Source organism: Plectropomus leopardus, chromosome 2 (genome assembly GCF_026936395.1).
Source record: "Plectropomus leopardus strain MGB_pleo_1.0 chromosome 2, ASM2693639v1, whole genome shotgun sequence".
Taxonomy (NCBI): Eukaryota; Metazoa; Chordata; class Actinopteri; order Perciformes; family Serranidae; genus Plectropomus; species Plectropomus leopardus.
This window is the reverse complement of record NC_142177.1, coordinates 29,521,051-29,547,427: the sequence shown is the minus strand read 5'-3', so window position 1 is coordinate 29,547,427 and position 26,377 is coordinate 29,521,051. Positions and strand designations below refer to the sequence as shown.

At 38.3% G+C, this 26,377-nt stretch overlaps 1 protein-coding gene across 8 annotated transcripts in view; it reads left to right on the top strand.

Moving 5' to 3' along the window:
* LOC121958521 (calcium-dependent secretion activator 1-like) overlaps nucleotides 1-26,377 on the top strand; it is a 93,382-nt gene that overhangs the window by 40,224 nt on the left and 26,781 nt on the right. For 5 of the 8 annotated variants that reach the window (XM_088090242.1, XM_042507560.2, XM_088090248.1 and 2 more), the window contains exons 4-17: nucleotides 1,285-1,365; nucleotides 1,678-1,911; nucleotides 3,908-4,029; nucleotides 9,701-9,812; nucleotides 12,659-12,798; nucleotides 13,714-13,780; nucleotides 14,882-14,990; nucleotides 16,175-16,387; nucleotides 20,219-20,230; nucleotides 23,257-23,393; nucleotides 23,505-23,692; nucleotides 25,094-25,195; nucleotides 25,303-25,366; nucleotides 25,467-25,590. In XM_088090242.1, the coding sequence (XP_087946368.1) occupies nucleotides 1,285-1,365; nucleotides 1,678-1,911; nucleotides 3,908-4,029; nucleotides 9,701-9,812; nucleotides 12,659-12,798; nucleotides 13,714-13,780; nucleotides 14,882-14,990; nucleotides 16,175-16,387; nucleotides 20,219-20,230; nucleotides 23,257-23,393; nucleotides 23,505-23,692; nucleotides 25,094-25,195; nucleotides 25,303-25,366; nucleotides 25,467-25,590 (1,705 nt within the window). The remainder of the gene's footprint in view (nucleotides 1-1,284; nucleotides 1,366-1,677; nucleotides 1,912-3,907; nucleotides 4,030-9,700; nucleotides 9,813-12,658; nucleotides 12,799-13,713; nucleotides 13,781-14,881; nucleotides 14,991-16,174; nucleotides 16,388-20,218; nucleotides 20,231-23,256; nucleotides 23,394-23,504; nucleotides 23,693-25,093; nucleotides 25,196-25,302; nucleotides 25,367-25,466; nucleotides 25,591-26,377) is intronic. The other 3 variants (XM_088090262.1, XM_088090260.1, XM_088090240.1) reach the window with 1 other exon arrangement.

Sequence of the window (26,377 nt, the reverse complement as noted above, 5' to 3'; positions counted from 1 at the left end):
TAGATGGAGGAGCATCTATATTTTTTGATGGTATTGAAAATTATACCAGTTGGATTTCTAAATACCCTACTACACCATAATACCGTGATACCGCCCAAGCTAAACATACTTTGTTTGTTGATCAGTGGAACAGTGTGAAACTGATGGCATTTGACAGCATCAAAAGGATGCACGTTCATGTAACGTTCTAGATCATTTTTTGACTGCTATCCTTGGAACCATTATTCCCTTTATGCGTCTTTAATACTTTTTACTAAGTGAATATTATTATATTATTCTTGTATATAGGATACTTTCCAGGGCTCTCTTAAACATCATTTATTTCTTAATTAGGCACACATTTATTGTTGTTTATGTACAGTCATTTATTTATGCGTCTGGATCATATATCTGCTTATTTTTAGTCTTTTATATGTTTAGATTCCTGGAAATTTGTTTTTAGACGCCTCAGGGTTAGGTACCAGCTGCTGGCTTTTCTCTTGATTATTCAGGATACTCCATCTATTGTGTGACAGGGTATAATTTTGTGGTTCATAAATGCATGGTTCTGATCAATTAATTACATGTTGCACATTCTGATTTTGGTTGAATCTCACCTGTTTATACTAACCCGTTTTTTGGTTTGTCACACCGAAGATGGCTCTTTAGCTGAAATGCATTCGTGTCCACAATTGCCGTAAATAAATGAAGTCTTATGAATGCCAGTGGTATTTTTTCTTTTCTGTTGTCAGGATGTGTATGGTGTCATGTCCGTGTACGTCCTCATGAAAGCATTGCTCCATAGTACTGTTAGTGTGCCTTTTAAATTCATGAATGACTTCAACAAAATGGTTTTTGTCCAATATTAATTTTTTTTAACATCCTACTCTCTTAAGCACAACATGTTCACTTCATTGATTTTCTGTACTTAGTAAATTATCTGGACTGTTTAAAATCCACCCATCCTTTATTCTAGCTCATTTCTGCACAGGTCAAAAGGAGCTGTAATCTCAGCGTGGACCGAGTGAATGGTCAGGAAATGTATTCACTATGTAAACTGCAATTGTAAAAAAAAAAGAAAAAAAAAACAAAACATACTAACAAACCCCCAAAATGTATCATTACATGTTATCAATAATTTATGCAAAAAACATATAGTGTGTGACATATTAAAGGATTTCTCATCCGTCATGGTAATTGATGCTGGGAGAGTTAGGTGACCTTTGACATCAGTGCCTGCCTGTATTAAAGTATTGCAGTATTCAGTGTGACCTCATTGACCTCCTCCTCTCTTTTTATCAATAGTTGGACAACCTGGATGAGCAGGCTGCACAGATCAGGAGAGAGCTTGATGGCCGTCTTCAGATGGCAGACCAGATTGCAAGGGTGAGTCAGACCCTGCAGGGGGCTCTTTAATATGCTATCTTATATACTTAATATGTCACTAATAAGGTGTAACTTGTGTAAACATTACAGTGGGAGCTTCAGCCCACTGAAACAATTGTGCATTTTCAAAGAATGTACATTTACACATTTTATTGTGTTTGTTTCATGCTAAATTAGGTATCCATCATCTGAAAAAGAGACGCCTACACTAAGCTTGCTTTTGTTTTTTTCTCATTTTGGAAGCTCCAACATTTACGTTGTTGTCATAAAGGCTTTGATTGTTTGCTGAGTCTTCTCTTGTTTTGTCAACAGGGCGGTAAGTTCCCCAAATTTGTGTCAAAAGAGATGGAGGCCATGTTTATCGAGGAGCTCAAGTCCTCAGTGAATCAGCTGATGGCCAATCTGGAGAGCATGCCAGTGTCAAAGGGAGGGGAATTCAAACTCCAGAAGCTGAAACGGGGACACAATACCTCCATCATCGACATGGGCCAGGAGGACGAGAACCAGCTGTCCAAATCCGATGTGGTTCTGTCCTTCACTTTGGAGGTACAGTGCTTTGGGGATATGACTGGATAATCAAATGTCTGTGATCTTTTTGACATAGATCTCAGGATTTCTAACTATAGCCAGATGCAGCAAACATTATTTCATTAGAATATCTAAACACAATGAAAAACTACATCCGCCTTAACCAGACCACATAAATCAGAGCTGTTGTCGACTACTTGTCTTCTCCAGACTAAGTATAGAAACAGACAGCAGACCTGTTCAGGGGATTGAACAGACGCTATGTGAAGAACAGACTGACACACACACACACACACACACACACACACACACACACACACACACACACACACACACACAAACCTTTTTACCTGCTACTTAATGGGAAACGTGACTCATCTTGTTATCAGCTTGTCTGAGATGAGCTATCACCCCAGAACAGGGAGCAATTGCACCTCAACTGATGCCGTGCTATTTCAGAAGCAGGAAGTATATAATGGGCAAAGAATGTGACACTGTTTTTTCCGTTGTTCCCTCACACAGAGGTGGGCACACCTATACAAAACTTGACGCTGAAATAATTTGCACATTAGCAGCAGTAAGCTTTCTGTGTGAGCTGGTGATTCCATAGTGCTTTAGTGAAGCTTATTTTTTTTAACAAGTCTGTTTACTTTCTAAGTGGCTGGCTGCAGCAGCTGCCAGAAATCCCTCATCAACAAACTGGGAAATCTGTGGAGAATATAGTTGGAATCAGCTGCAATATAGTTCTGTAGCATTGTTGATCCCTGTGGACAAAATCATGGAAATATTAATATGATCATCATGTTCAGAGATTTTTTTTCCCTTTACAATACTTTTGGAGAGTGAAAATGGCTATTTCATCATGCTATAATTGCAGCAGTTTATTCTTGATAAACTATAAATTTTATTATTATTCTTATTGCTATATTGGAGGAGGTTATGCCTTATTGATTGTAAGTAGACAGATATCAAAGGGCTCGAAGGTGGAACACCCCAAATATCTATTGTTTTGAATACTTAACTCCTTTAACACATTATTCCAGTGGTCTTTTGTAGGCATATGATGATATGAAAATTTCACACCATGATTATCCTGTTCAAAATACTTGCGATTCACATTATTATCCTGACAATCATAAAATTATGCTGCAAACTCTAAAAATGGTCCAAAAAATGGTATCACTTACCTTACATTTTTGTACATTTTGTTAAAAAAAATAATATTTTGATTGCATTGCACATAGGACATAGGATTTCTTTGTGAACATCCTTTTTAAAGACAAAATACAATCGTAGAAAGCCAGGCTTTTCAGCTATTTGAAAAGGCTTGCGACAGGAAATATGTCAGTGTAAGAGCTTTTGTTTTCTTTGAGCTTGGTGCGTATGCAGCATGTGAAGTTTTTTCTTTTTTTTTTTAACTTTTTTTTTTAATCACGATCTGCAATATATTTGGATACTGTCCCATTGCTGTAATGTTTTTAAGTACATGAGCCAACCTAGCAATATACTTAGCGACCAATATTTAAACAGTGACATTCAAATAAAAATGTATTGGCATCACAAAGACATCTGTGGATCTGGTGGACACTTTCAAAAGTTAAAAGTTGCTTTATTATGCTGATGGCACATATTTCTGCCTTTGGTTGTCCCACTAGGAGTACAACTGCGACAATATAAGAGTTACCTCTGGCACTGTTAGTACTATATTGTATTCACTGAGCGATTACAAGACTACATACAAGATTATGCCCACAAGCAGTTTCAGTGATAGAGAGTTGTACTTTACAAGAAGGATAGCTGTAATTTTTATGGGTTGTTCTAGAGGAAAATCTGCTAATCTGAAACCACCAGCTACAAATGTGAAAGTGGCTGGGATAGTATTTCTAAAATATCCATCAAACTCGAAGGATTTGCCGCCTTCATATCCACTGTTGACTTTTTGCTCTATGACTTGTTTCAAGAGATGAATCACTCGTCGTCTACAGCCTTTGCTGAGGTGTCTGTGCTTCTCCAGGTGGTGATCATGGAAGTGCAGGGGCTGAAGTCTCTGGCTCCGAACAGGATTGTCTACTGCACCATGGAGGTAGAGGGAGGCGAGAAACTCCAGACCGACCAAGCAGAAGCATCCAAGCCAACGTAAGGGCCTGAGCATATTATGATCACACATTTATGTACATTTGATTCATTACAAGCGCAAATCACAGTAGCTGCAACAAAGTGTGTATTGTATAAATAGTATATATTTTATAAATAGGACCTTTGAAAGTTGAAAAGGACATTAATTAACAGGTATTGCCATCAGCCTTAGCATCTGGTTTCAGGTATAAGATATTCAGACAATTTTAAAGAGAATGTAAAATGGTTTTCAGTCTCACCAAGGAAAGTCCTTAGAAGGTCACATTTGTTGTATCTTTATCATTTTGTATGCAGTCAAAATTTGACCTAAAGTGTATCAGAATTTTTTAATATATTTCCATATATTTTTTCAATAATCTATTTCAAAAAAGGGCATTTCAATTTTAATTCAATAATTTAACAATGTTTATGTTTAATTTGCACTGTTGAGATTCTGCCACATTCTTTTATTGATCTTTGATGCGTCCTGTGAATCACACACATCCTGAGTGTAATCCTCTTGCTAGAAAGTAGAGCAAGCCTTCATAGCCAAATCACATCTCATAGGGTTTTTTTGGTCGTAGGAGGACATTTCCAGCGCTCTTGCTTGTGTTCTCAGATACATCATTCACTCTGAGAGGCACTTTGCATGTGAGACAATGTATCTAAAAAGAAATGGGACTGCACAGTTGAGCCACACTTGAATTTACTTACTTATTTCTTTGAAATGTATCAATTATTTGGTCCAGAGCAGCACTAACTGCTCTTGCAGTCAGCACACACCTTCACCAGAACCTGCACCTAATGGAGTTTAGGTTTAATGGAAATGTGGTGTTGTGCTGTGAAACTTTCTAAACCTGTGGAAAAAGATAGAGATCCTCTTCCGTCCCTGTTTTGTTAAAGCTGCCTGAGTCAGTCATGATTCACAGCTGAACCCAAAAACCTATTTGACTGGGTGAATTCTGACTCAACAGACCAAGTTGTGGAAATTCATTGTAATCCTGTAGTATATCAAGTATGACAATGAAATGGCGTCATTTGTAGATTTCCTTCCCTCCTTTGAGAATCCCGGTGGTTTGCATGTATCCTAAAATACTCTGGGTTCGTTGTGTAGTAGGGAATTTCTATGTAGGTTATTGTAAGTTTACTGTCAACGTCATCTTCCAGTCTGTTGCTATGAAATGATGGCATGAGAAAAAAAAAGATCACTTTTGGTACAGTTTGTAGCAGCTGTGCTTCGTTTTGTGTTTTGGCAAACATTATAGACTCAGGCTTGGCTTATGTAAATTATATTATCAATTTTTTTAAGCAAGCGCAAGAGTATTGGTATTATGTAAAACAAGAGTTAAATTGTTAATAATCCAAGGCTGCTCAGGGCACATTTACTCTCATATAGCACCTTGGAATCACAATAGTCAAATACCATGTTGACATCAGTGTTTTTTCTATTAAGATGTGAATTAAGGTCATGAAGTTAACCAGAAAGAATAAAGCCAAAGCTCACTCAATACTTTGCAGAGTACAGACCAGATAATACACCCCCTCTTTACCCCAAACGAAGATGGCTACAATCTCGTGACCTCATGTAGACTTTGGAAGTAAGTTTCTAGCTGGATAATTAGCAGGATAATAGTCAGTTTTCATAAGGTTGATGCCATATTCTTCTACTTGTATTGCAGGTCAATTACACTGTAAAGCCCTCTGAGGCAAACCATGTTTTGTGATAATGGGCTATATAAATAAAACTGACTTGACTTGACTTGACAGCACGTTCATTTATGGATTATCGGATGTCACAGCAGACTATTACCTTTAGATGATACAGTTTATGTTAATTGTCAACAGTCGTGTTAGTGCCTTTTAGCAACTGAGAGTGCAACAAATAGACCGCTGCATAGCTAGCCAGCGGCTACGCTTAACAGATAGTTTAGAAATGTAACCTACAGACTGTTTCATTTTCGTGTGAAAAAAACTAAATATTATAGGTATCATAAAAGGCACAAGATACAAGGTAGATTTATTAGTCATTTCTTAAAATATAGTTTAAAAAATTAAATTATATTTGTCCTTGATCCTACTACATCTTTGGAGTTGAAGGATGAATTCATTAAAATCACCAGTTAGTAATTGGTGAAAGTTGATAATTTAAGCAAACTTTAAGGCAGAACAGTTGTGTAGGATTGTATTAGAATGTACAGGTGTACAAAGCTGAGTGACCGCTAAGTTGGTGTATATGAGTATGTCATTTACTTTAAAAAAGCTTGAAAATGCACCTTGAAAACTCTTGAAAAGAAAAGATGTTGAAACCCTGAAAACATTATAGCCTCACTTCTTGTTATTCTAGACCAGATTCATAACAATGATGGCACTCTTGTGAATGCAAGAATTATATTCTGCTAAATATATCTACCTTTTTCCCCACCTAATTAACTAGAATTGCACACAGCACAAGATACAAGAGAAAATGTCTATGAAACATTCATGCAAATACGAGCTATTTTAAGCCCCACATGTCTTCTTCTGATCTTCCTAATTCAAGAGCCATTTTATGAAGAGAGTATGAGAGAGATGGAGGAACATGAATGAGAGAGAGGATTAGAGGAGAACAAGGCGAGGGTAATGTGTGTGAGTGTGTGTTTGTGCGGGTACGTACACACAGAAACGCACATGAAATACATGTATTTATGTACATTATACTGCAAGTTATTTGCATGCAGTAATTGCCTGAGTTGCTCTAACAAGCATTCAACCTACTATTGTGATTTTACACTTTATTCGATTGATATTCTTAATGTTACAACAATTTTTTGTCATCTTGTGATTCTACTGTTTATGTTTTCCTTTGACCCACTTGAGCACACACATCGTTTCATATATTTTAAGAGCTGAAGGAGCACAGTGCTGTCACATCGGTTAAATAGACCTTAGATTGATCCACAAGGTCACCTTCATGCCAGCACAATGCTTCCGTCGGAAATCAACACAGCTCCCCACCAGCTCCTCACCGTCAGTCAGCAGCTGCTGTGCATGTGTTGGAAATGCAGCGTCTTTGTGTACATGAAGTTGCATTTAATTATGAATGTTAGAGATGGTTACAAGGAAAACAGCTTTCCGAGGCTGGAAATTGACACCATGTCCTCTGTGCATCACCACAGAGAGGGAGTTTATATTATGTTGCTATGGCTGCACGAGGCTGCACATGTTGGCAGTCCCAGCTGGCAGCGGGAAGCAACATATACAAGCCCGTTTATGTTGTGTAGCATGATTACTGTAAACTGTATTTTCTCTGCATTTTTGTTCCGTTAATCCTTTTGGGCATGTGGAGGCAAAGCTGGTGATGAGGTTTAGTTATGATTATTATTAGTTTACTCTTAAAAGATAGGTACACCATTTTTCGAGTCTCTTATAAAACAATATTCACATGCCCATATGAACATCAAAAAATATTTGGTTGCTTTAATCATTCCTCCTGTCCATAATGGCCACAAATCATCATGATCTATTCTTAAAAAAAATCATTGCAAATATGGGGGACAAAATTTAAACATAAAAACTGAAGTTCAAAGTAAGCTTATAGAAGGCTTCAATAGTCTGAGTTAGGGCTCAGTTATGCTCAATGTTACACATATACAGACACAGATAGAGCCTTCTGTCCATACTCAAGGGTCATTTTGTCTGTATTCATGCAAAATTTTTATGAATTTCACGGATATAGAGGAAAAGGAGCAGAACCGCCGGAGGTTGTGGGGACAGTGTTGCGTAGTTCAAGCGAGATACGAACAGTAGGAGACGACAAAGACATTTTTATAAATGGCAGAATGGAACCAGTTGGTAATAAAAAAAAAGAATGAATTCTCCGTCAACATTTGATGCATTAAATGGCCTCACAGACCAACACCATCTACAACACAGCCTCCGTTAAAACTCAAAACCACTGCCTCTGTTGTTCTCTGAATCTTTTAACTCTGCCCTCTAGTGCCATCCATTGAAATGGGTGATGTTTTAGTACATATCAAGCAGGTATCTTCTAAACTCCTTCTTTATAGTATTTTAGTATCTTTGAGATACTTGGGCTTGGTGATGTCTTCCGAATTGGCACATGTTGATGTCCACGATAAAACAGTGAAGAAATCGTTTTGTTTGGAAGGCGAAACATACTTCTGAATTGTCATCTTTATGCATTATAGTAGATCATTACAGTCAGACGAGACTGATGAGTGGCGGAATTGAGACGATATTGATAAGTGACGGTGGCAAATCAACATAGTGGGGGTGCGAAAAACCCGGTCACTAAAAAGGGTATCACTTAGCCCATTTGGCAGCCTACAGTTCATCTGGTAATCAGAGTTTTTACTTTGAAGCACAAAATGAAATCCATTAGCAGTACCGCCCTGGTCAATGACTGACTAACCATCTGTTCCTCCACTATGGCTCAGCAAGGAAACACATAGAGGAAAATCTTTACTCAAATGATGTAACTTGATGTGACTAACTCAGACTACTGAAGCCTCGTCTTGGCTTTGGCTGACCTTTGGAAATAATTTTTTCACTGAACGAGGACTGTGAATTTTGATCCACATTGCTTACATTGAAATCACTTTGACATCAGCATCTTAGCTAAGAAAAAAAAAAGAGAAAATATCCTTTCAGCTTTGACTCTTAACTACAGTCTTGGGGTCATATTTTGAACCTCTTACTGTGTGCTTTGAGTTCGGGTCTCCCCACATTTTTTTCCCAAGTATAAAGACATGCAGGAGGACTGGAGACCCTTACCTGCCTCTCAGTGTGAATCTTAGCTTGAATGTGCTCCATGTGGTGTGGTATGTCAAACTGTGTCTTCATTTCTTCATGTTTTAAGTATGTGAAATGAGATTTGGCTAGAAATTATATTCTATTTTCTCACTTGATTCACCCCTGTGTGTAGAAGACAATCTACAAATAAATCATCTCTGCTTTTGAGACATGCCTATGATAAGGGGTTAAATAAATACAATACACTTGACAGCAGAAGTTTAATTTTAGCCAGTCTGTAGCATCGTTGGCCGTTACAGACCCACGAAATAATGTTGGCTGATAAGGCAGGTTTTTTGTTATATAATAATCTTGCCAAGTGCAGCTTTAAAGATGTCTGGTGTATAAATAGCAGGAATGCATTTAGAACAAGTGACAGCGCGACGGAAGAAGAAAGTGTGCGTTTGTTATCTTCTGTGGTTTTATCTTGACATTGACATACTGTAGATCTGTGGGACTCTGCAGTATTTTTTCCTTTATAAAAGTCAGTCCCCCACCATCTTTCGTCTGTGATAAATATATATCATGGTGTGTGAATGTCTATGAGCAATGTAATGTTTCCCCTCTGATGTATACTGCAATCCCTGTGGTCCAAAAAAAACTGTCAGCTGCTATTTCAACACCGTGTTAAAGTAAAGTATCTCAAAACAGAGATTTCATTTCTTTGATTGCTGCATATTTTTTTGTCTGTTTTATGTTGTTTACTGAGTTTTTTTTTCCGATGTGATTTCAGTCAGAAAATGTTGAAAATGAGGCGAAATCTCTCTTTCACATTTGAGCTTTTATTGATAAGTTATAGCGATTCAGTGATTACTGGAGATGAAGTCATCATGTGAGATCAATGTGCTGCCATGCTGTCATGGAAGCTAACCTCCAGGGTGTCTTTTGTTGTGTCTTTCAGCTGGGGGACCCAAGGGGACTTCACCACCACACACCCTCTCCCTGCTGTCAAAGTGAAGCTGTTTACAGAGAGCACAGGGGTGCTGGCACTGGAGGACAAAGAACTGGGCAGGGTAACACTTCTATTTTTTTTTATTTTTACTAATACAGAAATGCTCTGATTTCAACACCGCTGGGAGAATACTGTAAGCAGGACTCATGAGTTGCATTGATGAACATCAAACTAGCAACATACCACTTCTTTGGCTTATAGAAACAAACATAGAAATACACATATTGATCAGCCAGAGTGTCAAACCCACTGACAAGTGAAGTAAATAACATTCATTATGTCTTTATAATGCATTGTTCTGCTGAAAAACCTTGTGTCCCAGCATTTATGTGGATGCCCTTAACACCCAAATACTACTCATTGAATTCAATTGAATATACTTTATTTCCAACATTTTAAAAAATACTCTGCATATGAAAAAAAGTGAACATATATAACAGATTATAAATAAGCAACATTAATTTACATTTCATGTCCAAAAAGGAGTAGGAAGAAGCAAAATGCCTGTCTTATCCTATCCCTGTTCTAATTTAACCCATTAATCCACAATCATAAACCAACTCTCTGCCTAAGTGTCCATCCCCACACCATAACAACTCTGTTCATGATCTTTGTAAAAATAATCAACACTATCCTAATATAGAAATAAAGAAAACTGTATAATAAAGAGATGTTTTGATTTGTAATTACTTACCTGCACAAATTGCTTGGTTGCCTATGCAGCTTTTCAACCACTTTAGAACAACCCCTGTGATTCTATACCTTTACATTTTGTTGATTAATTTGTCATGATTTGTTTCATCAAATGCTTTTTTTTTTATCTATAAATACTCCCACTGTATAATTTTTGTTGTCTATACAAGTCATGGTAACATCACTCCCTGATAGCAGTGCCCCTCTAATAGGATAATGCGCCACAGTGCAAAATGACATAGAGCTCAAGCGTCTACTTGGCCTCAAAATTCCCAAGATCCCAATCAATTCAAGCATCTGTGGGACGCACCGGTACCACAGAGGTCTTGTGTCCGTGCCTCAACCTGTCAGAGTCAAGTCCGATCCATGGTGGGGATCTGACCTGTTGAGGCATGAACACAGAACCTCTGGAGGTGTCCGGTGCTGTCCGGCAGCAGATTGCTGGGGCGAGATGGATTGCGAGATAGGGTAACGTCACGTTAACAGATGCTCAGTCGCATTGGGATCTTGGGAATTTGAAAGCCAGGATGATGCCTTTAGCTCTTTGTCATGTTCCACAGGCCATTCCTGATCAATTTTTGTGGTGTGGAGTGGTGCAATTTTCCTGCTGGGGGGAACAGTTTGCATGGGTGTTGCATGTTAAGTGGCAACCACCTGAATGCCATGACCCAAACGTTTCCAGCAGAATAGTGCATTGCAAAAAGTTGATTAATGTATTTCACTTCAAGATGCATTTCATTACTAAACAGAGCAAAGCAGGTTCTGGATCAGAAATTACTTCACATTCTCTACTGTTTGATAGTTTTACCATTTTTAACTGACTGTGTGGAGGTTTGGGGCAAAAACTAAAAAAGTTCATTACACTGACTATCGATTTTTGAAAAAAATAAAGAACAATACGCATCATTCACAATGTTGGATATTGGATCACACTAACTCATTATACTTATAGTAAAAATAATTAAAAATTACCAGATCTTGTGGAATTTCAAATGACAAGGATAATGTTTAAAATAACCTAAAACCAGGAAATTGTTCAGTGATAGAGAGTGGTGTTATAATTTAAGGGGACATTTTTGACAATTTCTTTTGTCTTATGCTCTTCATTGTCTGTATATATTACTTTTTTTTCTGTCTGTCCACTTATTTATATGATCATTTCTCTTTTTTTTTCTCTTTTGTAACATGTTCTAAATGAATTATCAAATCATATCACCTGTTGGTGATTTTAATGTTGTGGCTGATCATTGAAAGTCTTAAAAGCTTTTTTTTTGCGTCTAAAATAGTGATTTTGGTTTCAGTTGAAGTCATCTGTAACTGTGAGACATTCTTATTTTAATAAGTTCAGCTGAGTCCTGAGTGTGCCACCACTTAAATGTGATTCAGACATAACCTTTTGATTTTTTTGCGAGTTGAACATGAGGTTGGCAAAATGAGAACATCTTTTTCGCATCCCAAAAAAGCAGCTCTGCTTGAATTTTGACTTTTATCTGAGCATTTGTGCAAGGCCTGGAAGAGGGAGAACATTTTGTGTGTGATCGTGCATCCAGCAAACACTTCTCATTTTGATACTTTCACATGACACTTGTGTTTGAAATATTTGAGGGAATTATGTCGCAGTACTTCCCTCGTAAGATAGAAGTAGGGTAACAAAAAATTCCCAATTTTTTTTTTTTACATCAGATTCCTGATCTTTAAGCCTTATTTAACTCTGACGCAAATGTAGAGAGAGAGGAAAACATGTATCAATTCACCACCCTGCACTTTCCCGAGGTGTAAACGTGTTAAGTTACTGTGATAGATGGTTAAAGGGAGATGGTGTTGCTGGTTTGCGTTCGGGCAGCGGCGCCTCAGACGTCCCTGTAGTGGCAGTGACCTTGGCTGGGACAAGGCTCTTTGATCTCCCACTGCAGCAGAGTTGGCAGGAAGGCAGGCTTCCTCAAAGCTCTTTAACTCAGCAAAGAGAGATTAGGCCTCCTCTTCGGGGAGGCAGAGCAAAGCGCTGTTCTGTTTCTCTACCCTCACTCACTTTATTCTTACACTTTCAAAAAATGTGAAGCACAAACACACATAATCGCCAGCCCTTGCAGAAACGCTGATTGGTGTTGCTGAATGTTGCACAGGATGAGATCAAAGATTCACCTCCTGGATATAAACAATGCTCATAATCATTGATTCTTCCTTTTTGTGTTGTTTTTTTTTTTTTGAGTGCAGGTTGTCCTCCACCCAACTCCTAACAGCCCCAAGCAATCCGAGCTCCATAAGATGACCGTGACCAAGGCGTGCCCGGACCAAGATCTGAAGATCAAACTGGCTATACGAATGGACAAACCACAGAACATGAAACACTGCGGGTAAGAGATGTGCTGCCAAATAAGCTGTGTAGTGACGTTCCTATGTGCCTTTCATTTTCCATGTTTTTCTTATAGAACTCCAGCCCTCTCAGCTCCTTGGCCTCATTTCTAGTCACGTACCATGGAAAAATACTGTGAAGTGCACTACTCCCCCTGGTGGATGCCAGTTTGTAGCTTAGATTTTTATTCTTTAATTAGAAGAGGCCAAAAAATGTATTCATATTTAATTTATATAACATTGTAGTTCTGTGTAAAGGATTAAGATTTTTTCATTTCTATTGTAAACCAGACTTTTTTAAAATTGAAAAAAAAGACATAATAAAGTGTTTGTGTGATATGCCGGATCAGTGGTGAAATGTAACTATAGATTATACTATAAATTTTACTCAAGTACTGTTCTTAAGTACAAAGTTTAGAAAAGTGCCGCTGCAATAATTAGGTAAAAAATGAATCACAAACTATTCTGTTAAACATGTAAGTGTCTTTCTTTTTTAAAATATTTTGGAGTTTTGTGGGCATTTTTTTCCTGTGTTTTTTTCAATAGTTTTGAGTTTGAGGTTTTATTTATTTATTGATTTATTTTTTTTTTGGTATTTGTTTTCTTTTTTTTCTATAATTTTGAGTTTTTAGGTTGTTTTTTTTCTCTTGTTTTGTTTTACAGTTATGAGTACTTTTTAAAAGTACTTTTTTCTTAAATATACTTACTTTTACTTGAGTTAAATTTTTATTGCAGGACTTGCGCTAACTTGAAGTAGTAGAAGTATTTTTTAAGTTTGGTGTTAGTACTTTTACTCAAGTAAAGTTTCTGAATAGTTCTTCCTCCATTGCACAGGATGCACCAATCAGTGTTTTTCACTATGTCATGTAGACTTTTGTCTCCTCTGCTCTTTATGTGTGTGGATGATGTATTGACAGGTATCTGTGGGCTTTTGGGAAGAATGTTTGGAAGCGCTGGAAGAAGCGTTTCTTTGTCCTTGTGCAGGTGGGTTATCAGAAAACAAAAATGTAATCTATATTTTACCAGGAACATCCCATTTTTCAAGGAGGCCTTGGCAGAGACAGGAGCATAAAGAGTTTCACAGAGAAGAACATAGAACAAACAGACTACAAACAGAACATTAAAAAGTTAAAATAAAAAGTATAAAAATGTCAGATTCAAGAATCAAGCAACAGGCTTAAAACAATTTTCTGGAAAAAAAACTGAATTAGTAGTGTTCAGTAACATGTGCATTCAGTGGACAATAGTCCAAATAAAACAGTGTTTTGTGTTGATGTTATTTCTGTTAAGGCTTTATAGCCCATAAGTGAGTTTTAAAGATTCATTTTAACCCACTGAGTCACAATATGAGTGAGTGAAAATAATATTTGCATGTACTGCCTGTATCGGTATTGTTTATATCACACTGTAGAGGTGGGCAATATAGCCAGAATCTTCTATCACAGTATATGTTGTTTTATATTATGGTATTATTATATATCAAAAGATAGTGACTGTTCAAATTATTTAAAATAACTATACAATACATCACATTCACATTCAACTTTTTTTCATTTTTTTATCTGGAAATTCCATACAAACAAGAAACAACGGCCTCACACGAGACAGCGCTTGAGTTATAAACTAAAGACTAAACTAAACTAAATTATTTCAAAATGAACGTGTTATGCATCCTGAGAACAATCATTTAAAGTGTTACAGGTTTCTGTGTTTATGGCTTCCTCCATGTGTGCCAAAAATCATGGGAAGCACCTTGGGAAGCATCTGGATTTGCGAGGTCATAAGGTCACACAAGAATTTGCTACATAGTCTGCCCTGAAGAGCTCCTGCGGTAGAAACATTGCTGCCAAATTTCTTATCGGTGGACACGTTAATAATGCTACAGGGTATATCCATCTTATCCCTCAACCCCATTATACTGACATGCAGGAAAAGAAGAAATTTTGTGAAATCTGTTGACTCTTGATTGTCATTAAAATAACTGACAATTTATCAAAATGTTATTACTGAAGAGCAGTATAGTATTCAATAACTCCAGAATTTGTGTGGCTTGTTCCAAGTGATCACTAATCTTTTTTGTTGCAGGTGAGTCAGTATACGTTTGCCATGTGCAGCTACAGAGAGAAAAAGTCAGAACCGCAGGAGCTTCTCCAGCTGGACGGGTATACTGTGGACTACAGTGACCCTCAGCCAGGTGAGACGGCACACCTATGTATGATTTAACTGTATGTACACACACACACACACACACACACACTATAAAACACTAACTTCTAGCGGTGCAAATCGATAGTTTCAACATTAAAAAATATTATTTTAATTCTTTGGGCAATATGATATGTGCTCATATCACAAAGTCTTACTTGATGTGATTTCAATTCAGGGCTATTGATATGAGAAGATATTATAATCCGATTAAACACATTTCTTTTTTGCTTTTGGCTGTAAAAGAAGAAAAACAACACAGGAATAATCGGAAACAATTGTAAACCATTAAGTGCAGTAAAGTTTACCTTAAAGTGACTACACTAAAACACATAAATCACGGCTTAACAACAACAACTTTGAACAAAACAATAATACACGCTTCAGCGACAAATGTATGCTTTTTCTCTTGTCCCTGATTTAAGGTACTGCACCTCCCAACAGAGCAGCATGGTTGAAGTTCAGCCTGCGTGCATGTTTTTTTTATGCGGAATATTGTTAAAATAGAGAAACTAATGTTGTTGTAGTGAGAACAACAAGTTAACAGAGTGAGATGTCCTGTCAGGTTCATCGTGTTTCACAACTAATTTATCTCATAATGTGGTTGCTTGCATATAATAAGAAAAAAAAATTTTAAAAATTGATAATAATACTAATAGTTATTATTCTTATCGTGATATTATTACACTTTTTATTTCTAGGTGTCAAAGCACTCAAGGACATCTCACAAAATACAGTTTAAAAAAAGGCAGCAAGTCATCCGTAGATCCTAAAGGCAAACAGTCATTAATATATATCATAATAAGTTAATACTATGACCTGACAAAACCAGGTTATTGGTATAAAATCATTTAAATACAATCATCATCGGCCATATAGCATGTGGTTTGTCTGCTGGTCCGTCTTCTCTCCAAAATGATTTGATCCTGAGAGGGGAGTAAATACTCTCATCGTCTTTTTCTTGGCCGCTTGCCATTATTTTCCTGGCGCTGGTTGATGGTGACACAGACGTGCCATGGGTATTTTATGATAAAGGAATATCTTAAAGATGGTGCTATGGATCGATGTTTTCACCTTGCATTGATGATCGTTTGTCATTTGATACACTGACCCACATCAGTCGATCGTTACACCCCTACTACTTTCTTGATTTTTGATGTTGTGTTGTTTTAGGCTTGGATGGCGGCAGGGCTTTCTTCAATGCAGTAAAGGAAGGTGACACTGTGATCTTTGCCAGCGATGATGAGCAGGACCGCATCCTGTGGGTCCAGGCCATGTATCGTGCCACCGGCCAGTCTCATAAGCCTGTCCCACCCACTCAGGTCCAGAAACTCAACTCCAAAGGGGGTGCCTCGGCCCAAATGGACGCTCCCATTTCTCAGTTCTGTAAGTAGCACAAAACACAACACCGTCACTTAAGCAGAAAGCAGTTTTCATCCACAATGCAGTGAAAGCTCTAACCCATAAATGTCTCACGCCATGCGCTCCACACTGCAGTCACAAAAACGTGCTGGTAGAACTAACACACAAGCACGCACACACATGCCTTGATCTCTCACAGATCCCTCCAGCATCTGATGGACTTCCACTCATTGTCACCACTCCCACAGTGTTTAAAGGTGCAATTCCATGCTATTCCATCAGTCTGTTCACAAGGAACAACCAACCCGAAAAACTCTCTTGTTGTACAGCGGCGGGATATGGCGTGTACACTTTGTATAAAAACTAAATAGGTCACCACACATTCGATTTGAACATTCAAGCCTGCTGGGGTTGAATTCAGACTGACAGTGCCAGGGTGTGCTGCTCTTGTCCCAACCATAGGCCTGTTTTAACCCAGTCATAGCTAAAGACGGCAGCTGTGAAGGCAGGTTCTGAGACACTTTCTCAGACGGTTCCCTTGTCACTGAATGACGGCCAAGCCAGACAACATGTCTCAAGTTTTAACCAATCTGTCACTGTACTTGCACCTCTAAGCAGCCCACAGGTCAGGTAGCAAAGTGAAGGTAAGACTGTCTACAGTAGTGTGGCATCTGTACCAACTTCTGTTGTAACCGTCTCTTGTGTCCCCCCTCATTAAAGAAGGGAAAAATATCTTTTTTTTGTAAGTATCACCACAAATTCTGCCAGCCACATTTTTCTTCACACGATCTGTATATATTCAATCTGTGTTTGCAGTCAGTCATTTTCGTATTTTAGGGGAATTAGAGTATCTTTGCCCATAACAACACTAACTTTCTTACCCACTGAACTTAATGTCACATAATTTTATACCAATTCACAAAAATAGATCCTGCTATTCAGAAAAAGAAAAAAAATACTTTTTGTGTGCAACTTTTGACTCCATAGTTTAAGATTTATTTTACAACTTTAAAGATTTATTTTTTTCTGGGATGAATTATAGACAATAATAATTGGCATTGCTGACTAATACTAAAAAACGGACACCCAGGATTATAATTATAATAATAATTTTATAAAGCCCCAAGTTTATTTCACTCTCTGTTAATCATATCATTGGCGTCAAACTATAAAGACATGAATTGGATGAGTTACTCAGAATCCTATCACATAAATTCTATGTTGTTTCTCCATTGGTTTCTTTGTCCAGTATGTGATCGTTCTTGTGGTTAGTTGACTCCTCTGATGCCAGCTGTTGCCATTCAAAGCCTCCTCACAGTGGCACAGACCTCCTACCCCCTCCCTGAAACATTGTGGCACACCACGCGTACATGTTTCACCCCCTGGTGGTCTTGAATGGCACTGGGACCATAACATACACAGCCCTCCTGACTCTGCTGCAGTGGACTGATCGTAAACAAGAGTCCTATGAAGGTTCTGAGCGATCTGCTCACATTTGAAATCTTTTTTTTCCCCCAATCCACCAGTTTCATACTATAATGTTATTTAATGCCCATCATATTTGTAAGTCCTCTGAAAATGTTGGCAGGGTCATTTTGTTGGACTTTCCGTATTATCAGACTGTACAGAAAATACAACAAGTTAATGATATGTGAGAACACTTTGTAGGCGGCTTAAAGGGGTACTCCAGTGATTTAGTATTTCATTTCCATAATCTTAGGGGAAAGACAGATTAAAAAGAAAGAAAGGTCAACATCACAGAGGTTGAGATATTGTGACTTTCAGGTCCTAGAATCAGTCCAAAGCAAATATTCACTTTGATCTTATGTTTCCTTTAATGCAACTTTATAGCATCTTTTCCTAAGACACACTTAAAAAAAAACTCCAGTTAGTCAGTCAGTATAGCAGACTTTCTGTATCCAATGTCAAATTAAAGGATGTGTTCTGTGATGGACGTGGACTGCAGGATAATACCAGAACAGAAAGTCAAAAGCTCCCTGAGGGGGCGTGGGAGAGATGAAGGGAAGACGTGAGGCAAAGACACTGCTGAAGGTAAATTTGAGTAAAAAAATCTTACACCTTCTTGAAGTCAGTCAAATCTTAACAGACAGACATGAAACACAGATTGATATTGTTCAGTCTAAATTTCAATTTCATAGGACATCTTTTTTTTTAAGATGTCAGAACTTGCCTGAGTATTATCACAATTTTATCATTTAAGTATTTTATCACTGAGTATAAAAATTATTATAAAATTATAAAATTGAGTATAAAATTAATCTATTTATATTTTTGTGCGCACCCATGGGTACAAACAGGAACCACTAATGATTTTTTTCTAATACTGCATATTTGTAATGGTGCCAAAATGTTATAAAACATTGGCAAAAAAAGGTCTCAAAAGAGAAAACCATTACTTACCTGAGGCTGACATTACAAGCTTTTTTTGTGACCTTTTACAGGGTCTTTTTGTTGTCAATATTGTCACATTGGTTCACAAATCAGCCTGTATGATGATAAAAAAGAAATAAAAGAGAGTAGTATGAAGTCAGGGCTCCCATGAAAACCTAATTTTCAAGGACAGGAAAAGTCATGGAATTCGTAAAAAATCATTAAAAATTGCAAAAGTCAAAGAACTGTGTTAAAATAAGTTAAAAAAAAAAAAAAAAAAAAAAATCAGTAATTTGCGGTAGAAAACCTTCTATATCCAATTCCAAAATTTAAAAAAGTGTGTGCCTACATGCTAATGTTGCAGCATTTTTCAAGACCTGCATTCAGAAATTATTTTAGAATCAAATGCATGAAGAACACACTGATATAATATAATCCGCTGGATGAATGGGTCCCACAAACCCGGACTTGTGCCTTCTTGCCCTAATCCTAACCATCCGTGACTTTGTCGCCTAAACCTCACCATCTGTGCTATTGTTGCCTAAACACAACCACTTGCCATGTCATCCCACCATGTGCATTTGTTGATATCATGGTGGTGACATCCCAGAGTGTAAACAGCTGATGCAGAAGGATACCTGTAATATATAAATGCGGACGACGACTGACTGAGCTTCAGTATGTGATAAGCTGGGATGAGAAGTTGTTGACTGGATCTTTAAGATTTGTCAAAGTTTCCTTGAGCTTCAAAAGATGTTTCACTGTTTTTTACTATGGTTCAGCAGTGCTAACCATGAGTAGTAGGATGATCTTTTGCTAATATCAGTGGGGTGCTCCTTTAAAGCATGTTTAAAATTACTGCTAAAAGTGTGATGTGTTATCTCACTTTTAAAAACCCTTAAGTCTCCAGGACCTTCATAGTCTCTTTCCTTTTAATGAAGACACAGGCGGCTTGTACACATAAAACTGGCTTTGGGGTTTCCGTCATCTTGGTAGGTGTACGTGTTTGCCTATGTTGCTTTTAAAAGTAAGCCTTCAGTTTGATCTGCAGTCATACGGAGTGACAGTACTTAATGTGTAGCTCTCGACTCCTTAAGTACTCGTCCAGAATCCAGAATAAAGAAACTGCAGTGGAGTGATGAGGAACGTTAATTCTCTCTTCCTCCCTCTGTCTCTGTCTCTCTCTGTCTCTCTCTGTCTCCCGCTCTTTCTCTCTCTAATATGCCTCAACATCTGTTGTCAAGTTCACATATCCTCACATGTACTCACACACCACCGCCCACAAACTCTCATGTTGGTATAGGTTGTTGTTTTTGAGTTGTGTTTTCTTCTTCATGCTTTGCCTGTACCCTTCTTGAGTAATGCAGCTGCTAGGTCAGGGTCTCTCGTGATTGCTCTCCTCCAGCCTTGTTGCTAGTCTTTATGTTATTCTGGTTTGTCCCTTCTTACCCTGCTGTCTTCTAGCTGGACTCAAGGGTAAGTGCTTCCCTGTAGCCGGCACAGCTCAGATAATCCCCGCCGATTATCTGACAAATGCAACGTTCTTTCTCTTCTTCTTTCCCCTCTTCTCCTTTTTCACGTCTCGCCTCATGTCTTAGATATTAGTTGGTAACTTTTTTTTTTTTTTTTGACGACCTCAACTTGAGGATCAAAGTATAAGCATCCATCCGTGCCAGTATAGGATGCATGTATTTTATTCTAAGAACTTATTATTTGACTCAGTAATGGTTAAAGTGGATATTATAGTTGTAACTGCATAATTGCCTTCTCTCTTTATTCATATTGGATATTACTGGATCCCTCAGAGTAAAGCAATATGATGAAAAAACATGACATATTAGAAAAGAAGACAATTCTGTGCTAAAAGGAAGATTTAATGTGTGAATGTATTATTAAAAATTTAAATTTCAAGAGCTGAAAATGAGGCGATTCTTTTATTGCAGTGAGATGAAACCTAGAAAATATGAGATGTTTGTAGGATTTTATTCAAAGATAGAAGTGTGGATTAAGTGTGAATGATGGTGGTGGTCCGTTATTTGTCAAAATGCATGAGCAAAATTTGTTTTTTCACCTCCCAGTGTTTATCATGCTTTACTTCAGAGGGCTCAAATGCTTTTAGTTCTTTTTCTTTGAACTTTTCTCCATGAGAGTTGGCAAATATGTATGCGGAGTATTCTGAATGCCAAAAGACAAGGAGTAGCTAATGCCGCCCCTTCTTACGATAAAATACTCCGGACCCCTCTCTCTCCCTTTCCTCCTCCCTCCTACAGTAGATGGGCCTGTAGATAGAAGCTAGACCGGTGCTACACCTCCAGAAAGGAGAGATCTCATTTTGATTTCTTTTGACTGCCCTTTGTTTGCCTGAATAGGAGAACACCTGTGTCATGTGTCCATACTTTTGTACAAAATACAGGAGTTTTCATTCATTTCCCCCCTCATCTCCCAGAGAATGATACAGTTTTGCCTCTGTCGGCTTCATGCTATTTACCCATGTACTTGCACCAAATTGTATTGCTACCCTATTAGAGTTCTCCGGTAGTGGTATGCCTGTTAGTGTGCTCTGTAGAGATCATGAATACACTGCAACATATTCAAGTATTGTCAACTTGCAAATGCGTAGAGAAAAAAAAAAGGAATGCCAAAAAAAAAGATAAAAAAGGAAAATTTGAAAATGGGTCTGCAGATGTGCATGACATTTAAAAGCTCAATGAAAAGTCACACTGTTCTCCAGCATGTGATAATTTATAATATGTATGCAAAAGTACTCGCCTATTCACTTTTGGAATTTGGTAATTTTTATTTATGGTTGAAGTCATTGCTATCATCGTAAGTTTTAATAATGTTACTGTAGTATTGAGTGTATTCTGGACTTAAACTCCATCATTTAAATATCAACCAAAGGAGGTATAAGCCACTCACTGTGTGTCATAGCCCAGCCCCAAGCACCTTCTCTTTACTCTTTGGATGTAACTCACTCTCTTAACACTGATCCACAACATCACTCTCTTTTGTCTTGAGTGAATCTTCCTCTTGTGGTCATCACTTGTCCGACCACTGTCTTATTGTCCCATTAAAAGGTCGTCTTACTCACCAGATCCTCTTTCGTCCTGCCTCTGTCTCCTCATCCAGCACTGGGTTCACTTCTGTTACCATTTACTGTCTTCTCTCAGTGTCTCCAGCCGCCACGTGTTTACTGTCCTTACATTATACTTTACCTGTCTTGTCCCTCTTCTTCCAAACAATCTCTTGTTTCCATTGTCCACATTTTACTTGTTGTCTCGCAGGTTGACCTTCTGAGATTGGTGAAAAAAACAAGCTAATTTAACTGAAGTGTTACCCCCCTTAGGTTCATTTATTTTAAAAGCAAATTTCAATAAATGTTCAGCACCCGTGTTACACCTTTTCCCTTCCCTCTCACAGACCTGGAGGTTGACAGATCTCAGTTGTGCTCTATTCGTTGCCCCAGCCCTGCCTGGCCAAGATCAGGTCTCCACTTCCCACCCCGACTCCCAAATCATTATCACTCATGTCAGTGTCTCATGGACATGACACCCGTCACTCACACTGAGGACATGACTGCATCTCTTATCTATTTTATACCATCCTCGTCCCAATCATTTCTTCTCTGACAGCTGTTTTATTTACAGAGAAATCACGGTCAGTTTAGTCAGTAGATCTTTTGTGGTTTAGAGATATATAAATGGATTATTCCACCATGTTTTCATCACCCATTTTTACTGAGTTTCATCTATCCATTTTTTTACACAACTTGATGTTACTAATGTTCTTTCTTCATTGAATTTCACAGAGCAGGTTTAGATTTTTAAAAGTCCTCTTGATGGCAAAAATTTTGAAGCAAGACAAACAATAAAAAACAAAAGGAACATGACTTCCAAGGATCCATAACTAGAGAAAAATCTGCAATTCCCCTTTAAAAATATTTTTTTTTAATTAACATTTTATGCTGTATCTCCATAGTATGTTCAGATGAATTATTCTTTTGCCATATTTCTGTCTTTTTTTTTTATTTATTAGCACACGTACCAATATTTGTCAGGACCTGAGTGACATTTAACAATCGCGAATGGCAGAATCTATTGAATACATTAAGAGGAATGCATCTAATTCTATCTAACCAGCACTGTTTCAAACATGTATTGGATCTTTAAAGATTTATTTCCCCTGCAAAACATCAGGGAATGTGACATACTACGATGCATGCATGCACATACAATAGAAGCACCCGTGCCTCTGAGCTTAGCTTCAGATCAACAGAATCTCATCCACCAATACATTAAAGCTCTTTACGCTGTCTGACAGAATGCAAGTTGACAATGTAAGCTGTAAGTGTTTATAATTTGCCCTTAGAAGTAGCAAAAAAACCAAAAAAAACAAAAGCCCTGTTGTTTCTGTGTTATGATGAAGTCGTGCTGTTTGCCTGTGCCTCACTGATGTCTTCTCCTCTGAACCGTGTTCTTTCCCCTGTGCCGTTGGCTGGATAGACGCTGACAGAGCTCAGAAACATGGCATGGATGAGTTTATCTCCGCTAACCCCTGTAGCTTTGACCACGCCTCACTTTTTGAGATGTTGCAGCGACTCACGTTGGACCACAGGCTCAATGACACCTTCTGCTGCCTGGTGAGTGACCCTCTGCCTGTTGTAACGTCACCAAAATAATGATATTTCTGGCAGCGGGATGTTTTTGTGAGCTGATATCATCCAATCCCCATCTGTGTTTGCATTGTGCAGGGATGGTTTAGCCCGGGCCAAGTGTTTGTGTTGGATGAGTACTGTGCCAGGAATGGAGTTCGAGGTTGTCACAGACATCTGTGTTACCTGCGCGACCTACTGGAAAGAGCAGAGAGTGGGGCTATTATTGACCCCACTCTTCTTCACTACAGCTTCGCTTTTTGTGCCTCCCATGTCCATGGGAACAGGTGTGCCCTAATCCCTTCTTTTAAAATCTTTGTACCTTGTAATTGACATTGCTGCACAGGGCAGGACTGATTCTAACCCAATACACTTCTTGACAGATTCAACAAATGAATTTGTGCGTAAAGTGCTTGCAGAAGGAAATTTACACTTATTTTGGCATTCACCAGTATGTTAGTAGCTCCGATCTCTTTGTAGTTACTGACTGCGCGTAGTGCTTGTGTAAATAAGGGGTGCAAGGAGTGCACACAAATATTGTTCATCATTTAATTTGATTTGTGCTCTGTTGTGTTCACAATGCGCAGATCCCTTTGAAACTCTTAGGTTAAACATGACAAAAGATCAGAGACATAACACATTTAGATAAATTAGATTAGCAGATACAGTGAAATAAAGATTAGTGATGACTTTTCCAACTGGCCAGTGGAAGTCTCTAGTGCGCCTGCTTTATGGGCCCAATGTTGCAGAAGCAGAGTGGAAGATTGGGGTACTTCTATACACAGAAGTCAAATTTTTTTGTTTTCATGTGCCACTGAGTAACTTTCATAAGAAAGGAACTGAGCTACACCATCATAGTAAGGAAACATAAATAATATCTGAAAAATTACCTGAGCTTCTGAAGGAGCACTGTGTGCTTGTTTTGGCATTAAGTTCAAATATCAACAATCTTTCTCCAGAATCGCAGACTCCACCTTTAAGCTCACATTATAAATTGTATTCCTTCAGGCTATCTGGTAGCTCCTATATGTACTGTGTAGGTGGGCACACTAAATCTCCATAAACACTGGACAAGAACAGAATAGAAAAGTCAGCCTCATCAGGCAGTTTTTGTCCTCCATCTATTATTTTGCCATATTTATGTTTGTTTACTTTTATGTTATGTTATGTTAAATTTTTGCAGTTTTTGTGTTACATGTTATGTTGTTAATCAGTTGTATATCTCTACATATTTCCTTGTTTTCTACCTTTTTTCTTTGTTTTCTTTTCTCTCTGTCCTTTGTTGCCATAGTCTCTCACTGTCCATATTATTCATCCTCCCATGCGTCCGTTAAAGTCAGAGAGGGCAGCAATTACTGGGGGCCGCTGGGCTATGAGGCCCTAATATCCCCAAAGAGCCCCCAAAGCCCAGGTCCTCACACTGCCTCTAAACAAGCACGCATATTCAAGTTTAGAAAGAGAAAGGATTCCAAAATACCTCTCTTTCAAGGGCAAAAAAGGTGAGACATTGTCATTTATTTGTATTTGGAACTAAAAAAACCTCATTTGCAGTGATTTCTTTGGGAGCTCAAAGCTCTCTGCTGTTATTTTTCTGTTCTTGCTCCTGTCGGACTCAGACGAGAGGTTGCATAATTTGAACCTCTGCAGGGTGTCAGCTGAGTTAAAGTGTGTGGGTGTGATCCTCACAGGCCAGACGGGCTGAGCACAGTGAAAGTGGACGAGAAGGAGCGCTTCGAAGACATCAAGGAGCGGTTGCGTGTGATATTGGAAAACCATATTGTAAATTTCAGGTGACGGCAACCTCCCCAACAGCACATTATCACAAGTCACAAAAAATTATGCCAATCCATATTTTTACCACTGTTATTACATTTTTTTTCTCCATCTTTCCTTGTAGATATTGTTTCCCCTTCGGTCGTCCAGAGGGAGCACTGAAGGCCACCTTATCTTTGCTGGAGAGGGTTTGTAAATATAAAGAAAAAATAATTTTTAGCCCCATGAAGCAACATCTGTAATATAATGAAAACGTGTTACATAACTCCTCTTCAATGTGGCCTGTAGGTCTTGATGAAGGACATTGTGACCCCAGTTCCACCAGAAGAAGTTAAAGGCGTGATCCGCAAATGTTTGGAGCAGGCCGCTCAGCTCAACTACGAGCGGATTAAAGAATATGCTAAAATTGAAGGTAACCAGAAATAAACAACCCAGCATCACAAAATGACTGTCGGAGTGAACGTGTTAATGATGTAATGATGAAAAAGCATCCAGTTAATCATACTGGTCATTAAAATGTTAGTGCTGTCCTTAATGCTCAGCCAGTAGTTGTGTGTGGAATACAATAGGAAAAGACACTTTTAATGTTTAATTTTTTAACAAGTATAATTTGAAACGCTCTTTTTTCATACTCCAGTATGAGATTGTACTTATCACTGTTATGTATTTATTTATTCACACACTGTGATTTCACTGGTATACGGTATATCTGTGTCCATATCCCAAATGATTTGTGGCATTCCCAAATTATTTGTGACAGTTTGTCGGTCACTCTCTGTCTCTCAGTCCAATAACTCTCTCCTTTGTTTCAGGCCTGCTTTAGCTCTGTGCTGTTCTGTAGGTCAAGTTGGCTTTTGTGTAGAGGTGTGTGAGTAAAAATGCATTCAAATCCAAAGCCCTGAAATCTGTTGATGTGCTGATCTCTCATTGTGCCTTGACTATTCGAGCTGTGTAGTATCCCGGCCTTTTGACATTTGACAATGGGACTGTGAGTTCAGCTTAACTGAATGTCCTCTCTGACTCCTAGTCGATGCACACTCCCCCCTCCCACTATCTCACCGTAGTTCTTACCTCTCTGATTCCTCCAGCTGCCCGCCCCCCTTTACACCCCTGCCTTGAAATACCAGCAGCTCTCCTTTCACCTCTATCCCGCTGAAGACCACTATCTTCCTCTCCCTCCCTGCTCTCCGTTCTGCTTC